This window comes from Vombatus ursinus, unplaced genomic scaffold (assembly GCF_900497805.2).
Source record: "Vombatus ursinus unplaced genomic scaffold, bare-nosed wombat genome assembly UNPS02005659.1, whole genome shotgun sequence".
Lineage (NCBI taxonomy): Eukaryota > Metazoa > Chordata > Mammalia > Diprotodontia > Vombatidae > Vombatus > Vombatus ursinus.
This window is the reverse complement of record NW_020945437.1, coordinates 4,630,522-4,649,791: the sequence shown is the minus strand read 5'-3', so window position 1 is coordinate 4,649,791 and position 19,270 is coordinate 4,630,522. Positions and strand designations below refer to the sequence as shown.

Genomic DNA, 19,270 nt, shown 5'->3' with positions numbered 1-19,270 from the left:
AAAAGTACAAAAAACTCATTTTGCAGTTTTAAACACGTTGCCCTGATGTCAGATATTGTGTGAGCAATCACCGGGAACAGAATATTATCAGAGAGCAGGGAGTAGTACCCCTAAGTCTGTCCAGAACATCTTGTCCCCAATAGTTCACAGGGGTATTTAGGCATAAGGAGAAAGGAGTGTTCTTCAAGCAGGAAAGGCACTTACTTTCTAGCTACTGTTTCTCTGAGTATAAATAAAAATGTCTTTTCCACACTCAGCTTCAGTTACTCAGCATATGTTAAGTTTTTACTGGATACCTTATCAATAAAAAGAGTAATTATTCAATTTCTAAAATTGGTGGGAAAGGGGGTGAGGTGGGGTGAAGGGAACACCTGCAGAAAATCCAGGGCTAGGACCTTGGGGTCTGGGAAAAATGAAACCTTTGAGATTGTCAACAGGAAATCACACCTTCATGAAACTTGTGTGAAAACTAGGTTTGTGACAAGAGGAATGAACATGCACATGGAAATCAAAGCAGAGCAAAGAGTTCACAATCTTTGCAGAAGTTTTCGTTTTTATAATAACAGAACAAAGGGAGGAGGGGATACTAGGAAGGGGTGTGATGTGGAAGGGGGAATGGAGCAGCAAAAGTAAGAAAAAAGATAAGACAACCCACGGCAGGGAGCAAGGTAAGGACAAAAGCTGCATTCTTTCCCCTTGGGAACTGCTATCAGGAGTGGGGGACCTGAGGCCTTGAGGCCACATGTGACCTTCTAGGTCCTTGGATGTAGCCTTTTGACTGAGTTCAAGTTTGACAAAACAAATCCTTTTTTTAAAGGGATTTGTTCTGTGAAGTTTGGATTCAGTTAAAGGGCCACACTTGAGGACCTAATGGGCCACGTGTGACCTTGAAGCTGCAGGTTCCCCACTCCTGTGCACAGCTAGACTATGAAGATAGGATGGTCTCCTTATCTGCAAAGGACCCCAGCTGCACAAGTTTCACCCCAGCCTGCCACAGACTGGCTGGTGCCTCTCTTGCCTCCCAAGCACACACAGGGAATCCACTTTGGGGTACAACAACAAATTATGTCAGCTCAGGGAAAGCTTCATCGTTACCACATTCAGAGCTTCCCACATGCTTTGAGTCCAGTGTTTCCAGAAACTGTCAACTCAAAAAGACAAGTTCAGGGAACCCTTTAACAGCCCTTAACAAGATCGACAGCCCTTACCCCTTCCCTTTCATGCACTAAGGCTGCTTAAGGAATCTCCTGTTGTTATTTTCTTTCTCATTTTGGGGGCCCCATTTTTTCTTTCTACAAGTCTGGGCAATAAGGCCCTTTTCCCTTATTTGGTTAGACAGCTTTAGATAGTCTAATTGCCTTTTTAACTTTCTGTTTTCCCTGATTCGGATAGGTGTTCTTCTAAGGGAATCTCTTTTTCTATACTATTTTTTGCTATTCTTAGTGCCCAATACATTAAAAAAAAATTCTTAAATGTGGCCCAGGTTCAAATCTTTCAGTTTAATTTCTAGTTCAGTCTTTTGAGTGGCCAATAATCCCTCCTGATTTAGCAAGGGTGGGAGACCATTAATTAATTCTAATTGAGATTTGAGTAGTAAATCTTTTAAAAATTAAAGGTACAAAATACATAATAAACCTCTAGGGGAAGAGAATTTCTTTCATCAACCTTTGCTTTCTATGTCTGGGGTCACAGTGCCACGCTTGCCAACGCAGGTACAGCTGTCATTGAGTTCCGTTCCTGGTCTGGGACCCCAGTCTATAAGCTATTGGGAAGCAAGAATGAAAGCTAACGCTGGAGACTATTTGCCTTTCCCTAAACAAATTAAAGGCATTGAAACTTCCTAACATCACTCTAAGCTAGGACTAAAGTCAAGTTCACTGTTTTTACAACATCCTCTACTTCCCCCTTCCTTGGACCACAAAAAGAGGCGAAAAAAAAAAATGTGGCTTGCTTTTGTGCTCCTGGATATACACACATGAAAGGGAAAGGAAAAAAAATCCCTTGAAACTGCACAGATACTACTTTCAAATATGCTTTTCTCTCTCTCTTATCTGTAAAATAATAAATCTATTTGTAACATTCAAAGTTATGTTATTAACTTTCTTAAAATGAATTTCAAAGAATGTTAATTTGAGAATCACTAGAATACTTTCAGCATTTATAAAAACATACAAACCACAATTTAGATTAGCCACACTAGTTTCCAATTAGTTTACAATGCAACTGTACAATTCCTATCTATCTATAAACATTATTAGGAATCATCATTCCAAAAAACAAACAAACAAAAACCCTGAACCAAACCAAAAAACAAAACCAAAAAAAAAACCCTTTCCTTGAACCTCCTAGGAAATTCTCCACCTGTGAACACATCCCTAAGTAAATCCTGTCTGAAGCATATCTTCCCGGTATAGCTATATCTCAGCACTATTTGGGAGAACACACTATCTGTTCTTCCACACACAGGTTTTTCTAGACTCCTAACACTCTCTCATCAAATTCTCTTGTAGACCAATTCTCTTGAAGACCCTCTATGTGTCTGAATTAAATCCCAGTGTGAGTTCATTTCTCTCAAACTCAAGACTAACCCTCCTTTCAAAAATGATTTATCTCACATCACTTAGCACTAGAATCAGTGATACTTCTCTAAATCCTCTGAATAAGCCCACAAAATTACAGATAGCTAGCCCAACACTGAGGCCCAGCATTTTTACCTTTAAACTTTGGTACTCCTGAGCACTGATGTGAAGTACCTTGTAATTCCAAAGGAATTCTTTCTTAGCCTCTTGATCTTTTTAGTATCTGGATTAGAAAAGTTTAGGGGTTTGTTTGTTTTCTGAACCTGTGGTTTCAATCATGTAAAGCACTCCCAGTGAATAACTTTTTGTTTTTAGTCCTCAATTAAATCTTTCACAATGTCCCAAAATTAAGGAATTCAGTGTGTTATATTTAGTTATCTCATTGTCCAGGTCACAGGGATGATGAACCTTCGGCCTTGAGGCCACAAGTGGCCCTCTAGGTGCTCAAATATAGCCCTTGGACTGAATCCATACTTCACAGAACAAATCCCCCTTAATAAAAGGATTTATTTTGTAAAACTTGGACTCAGTCAAAAGGACATAGAAGGCCTCGAGGCCGCAGGTTCCCCACCCCCAGAACAAAAAGATCATCTTAGATATTTTTTTCAATTATAGATTTTCAGTTTAATAACCAGACCAAATACCATATTATCAAAGTATTTTGAAATAAACCACATAAAAAATAAAATTTAATTTATATTTGATCACATTTTCTAAAAAGAACAAATTTATAATAATGATTCTTTAATGAAAACTACCCACCAGTACAAATTTAAGTGATACTGGATGTTTTGAAAATAAATATGATTTTAGCAATCAATTGGAAAAAAATGAGGTAGTTAGAAAGAAATTTGTAAATGATTAGTTTTAAAGAAATAATGAAAAAATGGAAATCTCAAAATGATTTCTGCATCTCTTAGCTAAAGTGAAAAACCTGTTTTGAAGCTAGAGTAATCCAGTTTTCACCTTGGATTTTTTTTATCATCATATTAAACATGGTTCCACATTAGTCATGTTGAGAAAGAAGAATCAGAACAAAAGGGAAAAGCCACGAGAAAGAAAAAAAAGAGAGAAAATAGTATGCTTTGATCTGCATTCAGACTCCATAGTCCTTTCTCTGGATGTGGATAGCATTTTCCACCATGAATCTTTTGGAATTTTCTTAGATCCTTGCATTGCTGAGAAGAGCTAAGTCTATCAAAGTTGATCATCTCACAATGTTGCTGTTACTGTGTACAAAATGTTCTCCTGGCTCTGCTCACTTCACTCAGCATCAGTTCATGTAAGTCTTTCCAAGTTTTTTCTGAAATCTATCTGCTCATTGTTTCTTATATCACAATAGTATTCCATTACTCTCACAAACCACGACTTCTTCAGCCATTCCCCAATTGATGGGCATCCTCTCAATTTCCAATTTTTTGCCATCACAAAAAGAGCTCCTATAAATATTTTTGTACATATGGGTCCTTTTCCTGTTTTTATGGTCTCTTTGGGATACATACCTAGTAGTAGCTGGATCAAATAGTATGCATACTCTTATATCCCTTTGAGTATAGTTCCAAATTGCTCCCTGGATATTTTTCAGGACTATTTGCTAATATCCTCAGTCTCAAATATCATGAATGAAAGTCCACTTATTTTTTCCCCAAATTCACAACAACCTTCCTAAAATTATCAATATTAAATGACCCTAAATATCTTCCAGTTTATTCTGTACCCTAAAAGAAACAAAAACAAAAGCAAAACTCCTCCATTTGAATGTGGAAAGTTGGTGAAATGGATAGAGGACTGGCCTGGGAGTCAAAAAGACCCTAGTGTTGCCTCTACTACTTACTAGCTGGTATGACTTGATAAATCACTTAACCTATCACCTTAACCAAATAACATTCAAAGTCTCTAAATTAAAAAAAAAAAATGTTGCCTATCTGCATCATTAGGGTAGAAAGAGCATCTATAGCAGCGTTTCCCAGCAATGATGAAATCAGAAATCTAGATCCAAACTGGAATATAATAAATAGTTTCTGAGCTATTTTATTGAAAAAACTACAAGATAACATGTATACAAAACCACGATGTTGGTTTCCTTATCATCAATTAAGAAAATAGAGTTTATTCACTGAGGTGGTTGAGTCTGAACTCTTTCATCAAACAGCTACTGGAAACCTGAATTTTTGAAAGCTTTTTGTGCTTTATTGATATTAAATTACCTGGATACTGGATCTTGGTCCGTTAGGTGAATTTGATATGAAATATCCATTAATCATCATCTATTACAAGGAACTCCATGAGCTTGGATTCCAGATTTGTTCTTTATATTTATTTTTGTAACACCATTTTCAATTATGTATCTGCATAGGTTTTATTTGCATATTTCAACTAAAACAACTCATTGAAACAGATTAAATGAAGAAGCAGATATAAGAATCCATCTGAATTCTATGAAAGCAGACATTTAAGAGATTTGCAAAAATATGTAAAATAATACTACTTTCATGCCATAAACATAGCCATCTCCCTCTTAGCAAGTGTGATTATTCCAGTCATTAATCATCAATCATCAGTTCTATTCCTGGTACATCAGTTTTCCTGATAAGGAAGCTTTCAAAGGGAAAAGAAAATAGTACTTTAAATTTTCTGAGGACAAGGGAGGTGAACAGGCTAGGTGAGCAGTGTGAATGAATACTCCTTGGTCTCTGAATGCCTTGGTTCTCAGCTATACTAAGGAGCAGTTACTAAGGTGTGAATCAAAAGCCTCAGGTCAAGACAATAACCAGGAATTCACATCTTGAAGGAAAAGGAGGCTTCAAGTTTCCAGAGATATATAAAAGGAGGGGATAGGGCAGACTCAGTGATTCCCTGCTTGTGTTGTAAGCAGAGGAAAAGGCAGAGCTCTGAGGTTGAAGAAAACAACTCAGAAGAAATAAAGGTAAGTTTCCCAATGAGATATATTATTTGATTATCAGGGATGTAAGCACTGGGCCCTGAGCCATGAAGTGAATAGAGGTGAAGGGGCATACTCCCTTGTGATGAATTAAAAAAAAAACTTGGGAATTAGTAATTTGAAGTCAGCAAAGGAAGAGAAGGGATAGAATGCATGTTGATGGGTTAGGCAGTAACAACACAGGCCAAGTGGAAAAATAAATTTGGCTAAGCCAAAAAGAAGGGTAGGAGGCAGGGAGGATTAATAACTTCCCTCATCCATCTAATTATTCCAAATTCCTCCCTTTATGAATTTCGCAAATGCTTCTAAAGGCACCAACTCCTATATGATAGAAGTCACTAATGGTAAAAAAAAATTTTTCAAAGGTTTCACCTCACACCCAAATATCAGCAAAGATGAGAAGAGATGGAAATAGATAGTGCTGAATGGCCTGGGAAGAGACAGATACACTAAGGCATTACTGGTGGAGATGTGAGTTGGGTCATTCATGGTAGACAGCAATTTGTAATTATCCTCAAAAATGGGTCTTAAGTGTCCAGACTCCATACATTTTGACCCAGAGATCTCACATATCCTAAGGAGGTTAAAGAAAGAAAAAGTAGTGCCACATATGCCAAAAAAAATCATCACAACTATTTTTCTTGGTAGCAAAAAATTTCTAACATAGTGGGTATCTGTAGATTGGAGATTGCATAATAAACTGTGGTAATTGAATAATATGGAACAGTGTTGTTACATCAGGGAAACAAGGAAAGCATAAACTCTAATGCAGACTAAAATGAACAGAACCAGGAAAATCAGTATAAACAGACTATAACCATATAAACGCAAAGGTTGAAACAAAGCTGTAATTATAATTACTAATCTGAGCCCCAAAGAAAAGTTAAGAAAATGGATCTCCAACACATGATTTATGTGTTGTTTGGCTTAGGAGAACCATTGTTTTGGTTGTTCATTCATTTTTATAAGTGAAGATCTGCTGGGGAAGGAGTAGAGAATTTCCCCAAATGACTGAGGTGTGAAAGTGAAATGCATTAAAAAAAAAAAAAGGTTAAAGATATTGCAGTGAGGGGAGGAAGAGTGAAGAAAGATGGCAGGAGGGAGAAAAAGTTATTTATATCATAACTGAAATTATCAACAAGTGTCAGGGTGAGAGAATAGCAAATTTCATCTAAATAAAATTTTGAGTCTCATTGAGAATAGTGTTTCACTGGAGTTCTCTTAGCTGGTCGAGAGGTTTAAGAGATCAGAAAGGAATCAAAATGCTGGCCTATTTCTCACCTCAGTTTCCCCAACTGCATAAAGTGAAAATTTTGTTTTCTTTTTACACACTCTCTGTACTGGGTGGGGGGGGGGGGAACTAAATGAAATGATAAAGTTGATGTATCAGAAGTGGTCAAGTAAGAAGGGCACTTCTGTCTCAAGACCAAGTCACTGAATTTTCCCCTTCATTTTCCTCAGAAACATGGCATCTTGCCCAAACCTGATTCAAGACCTCCAGGAAGAACTCATCTGCTCCATCTGCAGGGAGTACTTCAAAGACCCAGTTTCAATAGAGTGTGGCCACAGTTTTTGCCACAGTTGCCTCCTCAGGAGATGGCAGGAAGCCACGACACCTCTTTCCTGTCCAGAGTGCAAGAATGTCTCTCAGCTGAAGGATTTCCAAACTAATGTTCATCTTGGGAGACTGGCAACCATTGCAAAACAACTAAGACCTCATCGTTTGCAGTACCCCGAAGGATATGGCAAGTGTCAGAAACATCAGAAAATGCAGAAGCTATTCTGTGAGGATGATCAGAGTCTCATCTGTGTGTCCTGTTCTCAATCCCAGGAGCATGAAGCTCACAAGCTCTATTGCATAGATGAGGCTGCTGAGAACTTTAGGGTGAGTAATGGATCCATTACTCAATCCACATGTTCATTTTGAATTTTTGCTATAGACTGCAAATGTAATCCTAGAAAAAGATGTGGTGTTTTCATGTGCCGATAAATTTACATATTTACATATTATTGGGTACTCTAAATACTCAAAATGCTTTTGGTGAATTTAAGTATGCTGTGTTCTTTGGCCTCAGCCTGAGCCTTTCCTTATGGACTGAGATCAACAGAAATTTTCCCTTAATGTTCAAGAACTTACTCTAGTTTTGATTGAAATGTCTCATGGTTATATGTTCTGGAAGAACCTCTGTTCTTTTTAGATAATTGATTGCAGGAATTTGAGATTTTCAAGGCCATTTCCACCTGATGCAACAATTAGTATCACATTCATGTCCTCATCTACTCTGGAGAGGGCCAAGAAAGTTCAGCAACATTTGTTCTCTGTGTTTGACACTGGAAAGTTACCTCCTTCTGCAGGAGGATAGGAAAAAAGAGACTACTGTTATATCTCAAAATTTTGCTTTCTGAAAGACAGGAACATTGAAATCACTTGCCCACATAGACCATGGTCTTCCAGTTTTAATTCGTACCTGTAGCTTCAAAACTAAGAGCATTACTGTCTCATTATTAATTGATCTCAGCCATTCACATGTGTATAGGTTTGGATACTTAGAATTGAAATCTCTCAGGGATACAAGAATTAATGTTTTTTTTTCTTTTTTAATTTATTATTATTATAGAGGAGGCTCCAAGAAACCATAATTCATTTGTGGAGGAAAATTGAGAAAGTTGTTAAGCAGAAGGCTAATGAGAAAATTAAATTTGCACGGGTAGAGGTAAGTATGTGTATTTTGATCCTTTTGAATTGCATTGTCTGTTGTCATCCCCCAAAGCATCCTTTTGAGAGAGGTAGTGAATATATTGGTCCCCACAAATTAAGACACTGAGGGTCAGAGTGGCTAACTGTTTTTCCAAAAAGGCACATAGCTGGTAAGTGGCACAAGGTGCATTCATAGCCAGATCCTCAGGTTTCAAATCAATTGTGTTTTGCATTATAGAAGGCAGAGAACACCATGGAAAGAAATGTGGTGGTTTCAAATGGGAGAAGGCAAGAATGTGCTTGGAGCACTAAGTGTAGCGCAGTGGGGACAGTACAGAGAGGGCACCTCCTGACCATGGCTAACCTCAGCCACAGAATGAACAAGATCAGAATCCAATTGGAAACTAAAAAGGCTATCATTCACCTATTCCCACTTAGTGTCATGTCAATTCCTGTATTCATCAGCCCCATCTCTTTCTTTTTTAGGAGGAAATAGAAATTCAAAAGAAGAATATTTTGTCTGAATTCCAGAAAATAGACCTACTCCTAACTGAAGAAAAGGATAAGTATCTCTCATATGTGGAAACACAGGGGAGGGCCAATTTGGATGGCCTACAGAAGAGAATAAGTGGACTTTCCAACCAGAGTCAAGAATTAAGGAAGAGGATCACAGAGTTAGAGGAGGAAGACAAGAAACCAGATGTGGATTTGCTCCAGGTAAAGCCACAGAAAATAAGATGAAGAAACATATAAGCTAAAATCAAGAGATGATAAGATGAACAATATATTTCTTAAACAGAAAGTAAAGTGGTTTATTCCATTACTGCTCTGGACTTTTCCCAGTCCTTCACAATATATAGGCTAAGCTAGTCTCTTCTCTTTTCCCTCTTTAACCTCTTAGGGTAATAAGTTCAACTCTATAGCCATATGAAAAAATACTCTAACTCTTTATTGATTGGAGAAATGCCAATTAAAACAATTCTGAGATGCTACCTCATGCCTATTAGACTTGCTAATAGGATAGGAAAGGTGAATGACAAATGTTGGAGGAGATGTGGGAAAAATGAGACATTAAGGCACTGTTGGTAGAGTTATGAACTGATTCAACCATTCTGTACAGCAATTTGGAACTATGCCCAAAGGGCATACTTTTTGACCTAGCAAAACCACTACTAGGTCTGTATCCCAAAAGAGATAAAAACAAAAAAGGAAAGGATCTTATATGTACAAAAACATTTGTAGCAGCTCTTTTCTGGGGGCAAAGAATTAGAAATTGAGGGGATGCCCATCAATTGGGGAATGGCTGAACAAATTGTGGTATGTGATTATGATGGAATATTATTGCACTATAAGAAATGATGAGCAGGATGCTCTCAGAAAAACCTGGAAAGACTTACATGGGCTGATGCAAAGTGAAATGTACTGTTACACAGTAACAGCAATATTGTAAGATGATCAGTTGTGAATGACTTAGCTATCCTCAGCAAAACAACAATCCAAGACAACTCTGAAGAACTTGAGATGAAAAATTCTATCTGTCCCCAGAGAAAGAACTGATGGTGTCTGAAAACAGATTGAAGCTTACTTTTAAAAAATTTATTCTCTTGATTTTTTGGTCTATGTTTTCTTTCACAACATAACTATTATGGAAGTGTTTTGCATGACTACACATGTATAACCTATATCAAATTGCTTGCCTTCTCAATGGGGGTGGGGTGGGGTAGGGAGGGAGGAAGGGAGAGAACTTGGAACTCAAAGTTTTAAAAACACATGTTTAAAATTGTTTTTATATGCAACTAGGAAAAAATAAAATAATAATAATAAGTTCAGCTCTATCTTATATTCTATCCATAAGCCAGGAAACAGAGAGAATAGTTAGGCTAGAATGTAGAGAGAAAGAAACAGAGTAATATAAAATGAGGCTGGAACACAGTGGGAAAGAAGGATAGTAATGTAAAAGGAGCCTGCAAAGATTGATTGCAGCCATGTTGTGAAGAGTTTTAATGACCAAAGAGAAGGTCATTAAGTGCCAATATTTTATTATTGAGATAGTAGAGAGACACTGGGATTTAACTGAGATGATCTGCAACCCTAGGCAGACTACAGGCCATATATTGAGACAAATTAGGAGGTTACACTAATAGTCTAGGTAGGAGGTGAGGGCCTAAAGTAAGATAGTGGTTGGGTGAGAGGAGATAAAGGATATATGTGTGACATGTTGAAAACTAGAAACTGTATGATTCTTTCTACTCTCTAGGTCTCTTCAAGGCAATGAATAGGGGATCAGTTCCAAAGTCTCATTTTCCTAAATCATATCTATTATTGTCCTAACCATAAATTTTTTTTCTCTCCTCAGAATATGAAAGAAGTGTTAACCAGGTAAGGTTACGTCTTACTTCATTATGAAATAAAATAGCAAGAAAAAAAATTGATCCAAAGGACCTTGACTGACTAGAACAGTGTGTCATGTGGCATTGATCCTCTGACAACTGGTGACCTAAACGACCTTTTTTTTCTCTAGGAATGAATCTGTGCTACAGAAAGAAATAGAAAACTTCCATATAAACATGATGCTCCATTCCATCCCTGGAATTATAGAAAGGATTTTCAGTTTCAAAGGTGAGAAAATCAGTAATGAAAAGGAAGCATATCTCTATGTCTTGTCCAATTTTCCTTTAGGTCAGAACCCATTTTGCCAAAATGTCAGAGTTGGAAAGAACCTCAGGGATCATCAGATAGTCTTCCTTTACCTGAACAATGATTCTTTCTGCAAAATGTTTAAGTGTTTATTCAGCCCTCCCTGCTTGAATACATAGTGAAGAGAAGCCTGATAATTCCAAACACAGGCCATTCTTTTTCATAATTGTTTCATTACCAGGAAAGTTTCCTCACATCAAGGCTAGATTTGCCTCTTTGCAACTTCTAACCATTTCTCCTTGATCTAGCATCAGAGGCCAAGCAGAGAAAATTTTATCTTCCTTTCTTATGAAAACCATTTGTGTACTTGAAGATAGCTACCATGTGGCCCCTAAGTCTTCCATTCCCCAAAATAAACATTCCCCGTCCTTACAACTCATGTTTAAATGACTTATCTCAAGGTTATCAAAGATAAGGGTAAAGATGATGAAACCTGGTTTAGGCATGTTGAGGTTCACATACCAGTGGAATCCTAAGGCAGAGTTTTCCTGCAAGCAGATGAATATGCATATCTGGATCTCAGAACAGAGATTGCATTAGATAAATTTTGGGGTGGACCATCTGCATGAAAGTTGAATTCCTAAGAATGAATGGGGTTGTAGAGAATCACAAGAGCATCCTTATTCTCCAGACTCTTCTAGTTTTCCCTGTCTGAACCAATCTAAACATTGCCACCATGTTTTGATTCCATTGCCAACTGGGAATGATCCATAGGTGAGTCTAATGAATGCCCAAAGTCTCCTTCCATTACACAGTGACAGGGACACTCGCATTTAGGGCAATAGGTCATCAAGCTTTTTAGAAGTGATAGACACTGGAAGGCTTAGAGAATACAAAGTATGATGTAGTTGGAGAAGAGAAAGGTGGTGGGGATTCCTGGAGCATACCATCCCCACCAAGAAGAGGGAGAGAGAGGAGAGAGAGGGGAGCTGGGGAAGGGAGGGAGGGGGGGATAGAAGAAAAAAGAAAAGAAAAATGTAGAGAATATCCTCATCAATTTTCCAAGGTCCTGCTCAAAGGGAGCAGTCCTTACCTCCCTCCTGTGTAGCCTTCAAAGAATCCTCAAATGAGCCAGCATATGATGATGACTCCAATTTCACATTGAAAATCACAAATATGATCTGTGATAGCTCTGGCATTGGTTATGTTTTGTGAGTCTCAGCAAGATGTGAGCAGAATTTAAAAAAACAGATTTTGCAAAGAAGCATCTAACACAATCTTTCAGCTACCAAACAGACCAAAGACCATTCTGTTCCTCATACTATGAAGCTGTCCTGCCTCTTCCAAGTTACTTCTTTGAATGTCACTGTAACACACAGTTGGTAACTCTCTGGTGTAAACACCTGTCCTCCGTCCCCAGTAAAAATACAGCTTTGATGTTACCGTTGATTGAATCAAATCTTTCTCTTTTTCACAGTGGACATCACTCTGGATTGCAACACAGCTGATCCAGGTCTCATCATATCTGAGGATTTGAAGAGTATGAGATACGGAGGTGTCCAGGCAGAAGTGTCCAACAACACCGGGAGATTTGCAGATTTTGCCAAAGTTCTTGCTAATCAGTCCTTCATTTCAACAAGATGTTACTGGGAGGTGGAGGTGCCAAATAACACTGGCTGGTGTGTTGGTATCTGTAAAAATTCTCAAGATTTCTTTATGCTTATTACTGTACAGAAGCATGATCGCTACCTTCTTTATGCCATAGCCCAGCACAATCTTTATTCCCAAGTCCATAAAAAATACCGCCAGATTAGTGTGCCCAACTTAAAGATTGGCATTTTCCTTGACTATAAACGTGGAGAGATATCATTTTATCATGTGAAAAATAGATATCTAATTTACACTTTCCCTAGCACTTCCTTCTCAGGACGACTCACACCCTTCTTCTGTGTTTCCAAGAAAGTCCTGGCAAATGATTGCTCTCTCATGATCTGTCCCTAATTGAGAGAGATCAAGGAATATGTATTCAATGGCTACATGGATTTCAGTCCAATCCTTGTGCACTCTTATATGAAAATAATTGTATCTACTTGCCTTGCTACAGATAACTTTTTGTATTTCATTTTTGTGTGTTTTCCTTTGATCCCAGTAAATGTAAGCTATGTTACGGTAGTGATTGTTTCATTTTGTTCTCTGTATCCCCAGTACTTAGCACATTGCTGGGGCTCAAAAAATGCTTGTTGAATTGGATTGTATGTTGTCAATTACTCATAGAATCATAGGATGACAGATATTGAGCTGGGAGGGAATTTGAACCTGGGAGAACTCAATATGTCCCATTCAGACTTAGACAAGTTTAACAGAATGATAAACAGTTAAAAATTAAGGACTTGAAAAGAATTTTATGGGAAAATATATACATATTTGTGTGTGTGTGTATGTGTGTGTGTGCGGGTATATGTGTGTGTGGAGAGAGAGAGAGAGAAAGTGAGGGAGAGGAAGGGGGAGGGAGGGAGAGAGAGGAAGAGAGAGAGAGATCTAATTGACATCTACTAATTCCCAAGTGGTAGTCACAAGAGGTATACATGTTTTTCAAATCTGAATGCAGTAAAAAAACAACACAACTGCATACTAAGCTTTAAAGGGCTCCTACACAAAAGAAAAAAACATTAATTTAAAATTCAATCTTTATTAACTATGAAACAGTAATAATTATAATACACAAGGAGAGCTTGAAGTCAAGATTCAACCTCAAATAGACACTAATATAAACCTCCATATAGGCTGGTTATATTTGGGCTTCAGAGTGAAGCCCAGAGGGAAGTTGCATCTTGGAGTCCCACTTGGTGATTCATGCTGATATTGTACCCTAATAATTATTTTAGATCTTTATCATAAGAGGCATGTGAGCATAGATCTCAGCTACTTGTTTTTCTTTCTGTGCCAATGTAAAGGGCAGGTACATAAATATAGAGGACATGGCTTTATTCATATCAAGTCATGCAAGATAAATTTGAATTCTATTTTTGATTGTTTACTGGACTTATTTTCAAAAGGATTTGGCATTTACTTAGTATTCCTCGACTTGAAGTGAAAATTTTTTGGGTTGTTCCAATGGAGATATGCTATCTCCATGGAGATATATGAGCTAGATGGTATAGCAGCCTATATTTTCAAAGCTGATTGAATGCTTGGATTCAAAGAATGGCAATCAATAAGTTTATTTCCATTTAAAGGTATATTGCTGATGAATTGCCACAGGAGTTTCTTCTCCATTCTTTTTTTTCCCCAACATTTTATCAAGGATTTAGTGTTGTCAAATCTGTAGATAAAATAAATACTTGAGCTTTAGATAGCAATAATTTTGGATGATTGGGTCTACTGACTGACACTCTCAGTGAAAGGTTTCAACAGACTGGAATGATGGACTAAATTGAAAAAGGTAAGATTTAAAAGGGATTAATGTTAAGACCAACACTCTAAGATGCTAGCACTTTTGTCTTCTCTAGGATATGGGCATTCTCTTTAACAATGTAGATTATATAAATGGTCAAAGGATATTGTTGCAGTCTGAGAGGTTGAGACCTCCTCAAAGACTGGAGTACAGGATGGGGTCATCTGGAATGAATTCACAGACTCAAGTATTCTTTAAGTCAAGGGGGCAAAGATTTATTGTTACACTTTTCAGCGGGCAAGGATTCTTAAGGAACCTGCAAAAGACTGAGGATGGAGCTAGGGTTTATATGGAAAAGGGCAAGGGAAAGGAATGCCAGGGATACCAATTAGGTAATCCAAAGGTCCTAAGGCTGGGCAAGGCACCCCCCTCTCTCTGTCTTGATGAGAGAATGTTCTGCAACAAGGGAAAGCTTTCTCACAAGACAGGAACTTACTAAGAAATTGGGAGGCTTCCAGAGACATGATCTGAGGGCTGGGGCCTGAGCATCCCAGCACTCTCTCACCCAGCTTTGTGTAGCCTCACCAGGAAGAAAGATAAGGGTCTTGCTGGGGCCCATGCATGAGTAATTGCTAGGCAAAGTGTCCTTGGGCTGGGGAGTGATTATCAGAGACAGTGTTTCTGAGACTAGGGAGAAATTGGAGTCCAAGTACAAGCACAAGCACCCAAGTACCCCATCAATATGAACAGGCAGTTTTCAGATGAAAAAATTAAAGCTATCTATAGTCATATTAAAAAATGCTCAAAATAACTATTGATAGAGAAATACAAATTAAAACAACTCTGCAGCACCATCTCACACCTATCAGATTGGCTAATACAGCAAAAAAAAGAAAAAAATGTTGGAGAAGATGTGGGAAAACTGGAATACTAATGCATTGTTGGTGGAGTTGTGAACTAATTCAACCTTTCTGGAGAGCAATTTGGAACTATGCCCAAAGAGCAACCACACTGTGATCCAGCAGTCTACTAGATCTGTATCCCAAAGAGATCATAAAAAATAGGAAAGGGACCTACATGTACAGAAATACTTATAGCAGCTTTTTTTGTTGTGGCAAAAAAAATTTGGAAATTTAGGGGATGCCCATCAATTGGGGAATGGCTAAACAACTTGTGGTATAGGTATATGAATGTAATGGAATACTATTGTGCTATAAGAAATGATGAGCAGACAGATTTCAGAAAAGCCTGGAAAGACTTACATGAACTGATACCAAGTGAAGTGAGCAGAACCAGCAGAACATTGTAGATAGTAACAGCAATATTGTGCAATGATCAGCTATGATAGACTTAGCTCTCCTCAGCAATACAATGATCTAAGACAATTCCAAAACACTCATGGTGGAAAACGCTATCCACATTCAGAAAAAGAACTGTGGAGTCTGGATGCAGATCAAAGCATACTATTTTCACTTTTTTAAAATTTTTTTTCTTTCTCGTAGTTTTTCCCTGTTGTTCTGATTCTTCTTTCACAACATAACTAATGTGGAAATATGCTTAACTTGATTGTACATATATATATAACTTACATCAGATTGCTTGCTGTCTTGGGAAGGGGGGAGGGATGGGAGGGAGAGAGAAAAAGTTGGATCTCAAAATCTTACAAAAATGAATGTTGAAAACTACCTTTACATGTATTTGGGGAAAAATATTATTAAATGCAAAAAAGAAGAGAAATAAACAAGTTAGTTAAACAGACTGTCATTAAACTATGGTTACAAATTAAATTACATTTAATCAATTTATTTCATCTTAGGTCTTAGCTGTCACACATAGCTGTCTGATACTTGGAAACATTTTTCCTTGGAAATTGTGGAATAGGCTTAATTTTCAGGGTAGTTCTGGAAAGGATATTCCTCTTAAATTTGATCCCATAATAACCAGAACATGTGGTGAAAACCAGTTCAAACTTTATGGATATATCCTTATATTTTTCCTTTCATCAATGTCCTTATTACAAATATTCAAAAGACAGATTTTATATATATATATGTGTGTGTGTGTGTGTATACACACACATAAGCACATGTATTTACATATGTATTGTATATGTGTGTATTCTATACATACATATATACATATGTATATATATACATGTATGTATATATGTGTGTATTAGTTCTTAGAGAAAACAATCTAATCTTATTGCTTCTTCTCAAAGTAGTTTACTATTCCATTAATTTTAAAGCTTTTACATTTTTATCACATCACATATTTGTCCTAATTGTTCTATCCTCCCTCCCCTTTGAGAATATATTATCCTCCAATCCTCCAGAAAGAATGAGATATTTTAAGGGTCCAATCTTATACATGAATGTATATCCATTAATAGCCACAAATTCAGAATAGTAAAATTAAAAACAGTAAGATCTTTCATACTTTCATCCTATCTCAGTAACTTAGAGATATTTAGTATTGCAACAACAGGAGATTCATCGTAAATATAAACTTTTATAGTTTACTTGCCCTTGTTATAAATATTTGCTGTAAAAGGAGGAAGGAGGGACATTGTCATAATAATATAAAGACTGTCCCTTCAGAATGACCTGACATAAGCATGAAGTTTCCTTAGCTTTGTTTGAATCTAGGTAAGAGACTTTATTTTGGAATATCCAACCATACCTCAAAGTTCCAGATTATTCAAAGGGCCTGACTCTGAATTATCCAGGAAGAAAAATTTCCTGTTCAGAATGGAAATAGCACAATGAGGAAACTGATTCAAGCAGCTCTTATTATATTTGCAAGGTTGTCCTCTCAACCTTCCCAGAAACAAACATCTTCCTCTATCAGTTCTCAGATCACACTCACTTTGAGCAACACTTGTATTTCCCTTAAATTATTGGTAATTGGCTTAATGATAATTCAGACAATCACACCTGAAATCAAAACTCAGAACAATATCAAATTACTGTCAGGAGACTTTACTTCAAATCACTAATCCAGGATTAGAAAAACAGCCATTACTGTTTTTCTCATGTTGTAATAATAGTTCACATACCACAAAACACACACAAGCTTTATTCATCATTTCTTGTTTAAATCCAAGCTGGAACAGACATAATCATAAGAAATTATGGAAAAATCACATTCTATGATTACACACATGCAGTAAATACATTCTAGTTCACCCCAAACCCAGAAAAATACTGACTATTTTAAGCCTTGACGCTGACAGATAGTCATATCTGAAAGTATTGCATATCAACTACTAAAGCAAACTAAAATCTTTAAATCTAGGATCTCTTGATATTAAGTTTGCTCAAAGATGTAACTTCAATACAAACTATCCCAAGTGTACTTCCACAATTTCCCTAAGTGATAACCAAGCAACCTATCAGATAAAAATCACTCTTTATAAAATAACTTTGTAAGCTCCCTTACTCCAAATCTGAGAGATATGCATTTCTCATTAAACCACTTCATTATTTTAGAAATTCACGACATTATTTCAGAAACATTTCTCATAGAGCTAATGAGATTTATGACCTCAGTAAGGCAATGGATGGAGTGAAGGCCCTGGAGTGAGGAGGACTTGAGTTCAAATTTGGCCTCAGATACAGAGTAGCTGTGTGACCGTGCGCAACTCACTTAATCCTGTCTGCCTCATTTCCTAATCTGCAAAATGAGCCAGGGAAGGAAATGGCAAACCACTTTAATATCTTTGCAAAAACACAGAAACAAACAAACAAACAAACAAAAAAAAACAAAAAAACCCAAATGGGGTCATGAAAAGTCAGACACTACTGAAATGACAACAACAACAATCACAAAAGCTGAAGATTCGGGGTACTGAAAATCTGGCAAGTCTCTAAAGACCTTCTCAGATATTTACAAGGTACTTTCTGAAACTCAAAATAATTATATTATTATTATCCATTTTAAGCAAAATATACCCAATTAAATACTTGACATTTTTTAAAACCATAAAGACAGTATTCTCTAGCAAAAGAGGAGTTAATTTCACCCTCTGTGCATCATTTTTCAAACTAACAGTATTTTTTATACAATTTTTTTTTAAAAATCACAATACAAGAAAAATTAAAAACCTAAAAATAGTAAAAACAATATTATGGATCTTTAAATCATAGTCAAAAAAAATTTGCCATTCAAATAACACCAACTTAGTTGAATGTATGCTCACATTATTTTTCATAGTAAACTATTTCATCTATCTATCAATTTGGCATTCCATACTAAAATAGAATAATTACACTTTTAATTGTTATTCATGCAAGTTCTAAGCATATTGCTTTAATGCCATTTCCTTTTGCAGCTCATTTTGCAAATGAAGAACTAAGGAAAACAGGGTTAAGTGACTTGCCTGGGGTCACATAGCTAGTAAGTATCTGAGGCCAGATTTGAACTCAGGAAGATGAGTTCTCCTGACTCCAGACTTGGCACTCTATCCACTGCCCGTTCTAGCTGCCCTACAGTCAGAAAAGATATCATTCAAATATCAATTTTCCCAACAATCATTAGCTGCCTGCACATTAAATTATAAAGCCTACTACTTTCAGTTCAATTCTGTTCCAGTGATTTCTAGTGGCAGTCACATAGTCTTCTCTCCTCATACAATATTTCAGCATTTGCAAAAATCTTCAAACCATAATTTGGAAATTTACAGTAAAGGTACTATATTTCAATTGCAATTTTGTTTCTAATTAGTTTATAATACCATAAATTTCTACAAACCAGCAAAAACTTTTCCTTTCTTTACTTGTCTGACTTTATCTCTGTAACCCTAACCTAGCCAAGGCTGAAATGGCAGAACAATAATCTTACAGGCTTGTTTTTCTTTCTTCTTCCTCAAATCTTATCTCCTGCTGAAAATCTGAAGCTACAGTATGTCCCTGCTCACTGGCACAGATAATTTAGCATCGGATTACAGAAAGCTAGGAGAACTGTTTCAAGTATTGAATTTCATTAATCTTCCCCAGCACTCTAAACTCTCTAGCTGCAGT

General features: G+C 36.8%; 1 protein-coding gene across 1 annotated transcript; it reads left to right on the top strand.

Annotated features, from left to right (window-relative positions):
- Positions 1-6,985: 6,985 nt before the first annotated feature.
- On the top strand, positions 6,986-12,856 carry LOC114032726 (zinc finger protein RFP-like). The gene is made up of 5 exons (XM_027848108.1): positions 6,986-7,405; positions 8,139-8,228; positions 10,575-10,597; positions 10,740-10,837; positions 12,333-12,856. The coding sequence occupies exons 1-5, from the start codon at positions 6,986-6,988 to the stop codon at positions 12,854-12,856; spliced, it is 1,155 nt and encodes a 384-aa protein (XP_027703909.1).
- The last annotated feature ends 6,414 nt before the right edge of the window (positions 12,857-19,270 follow it).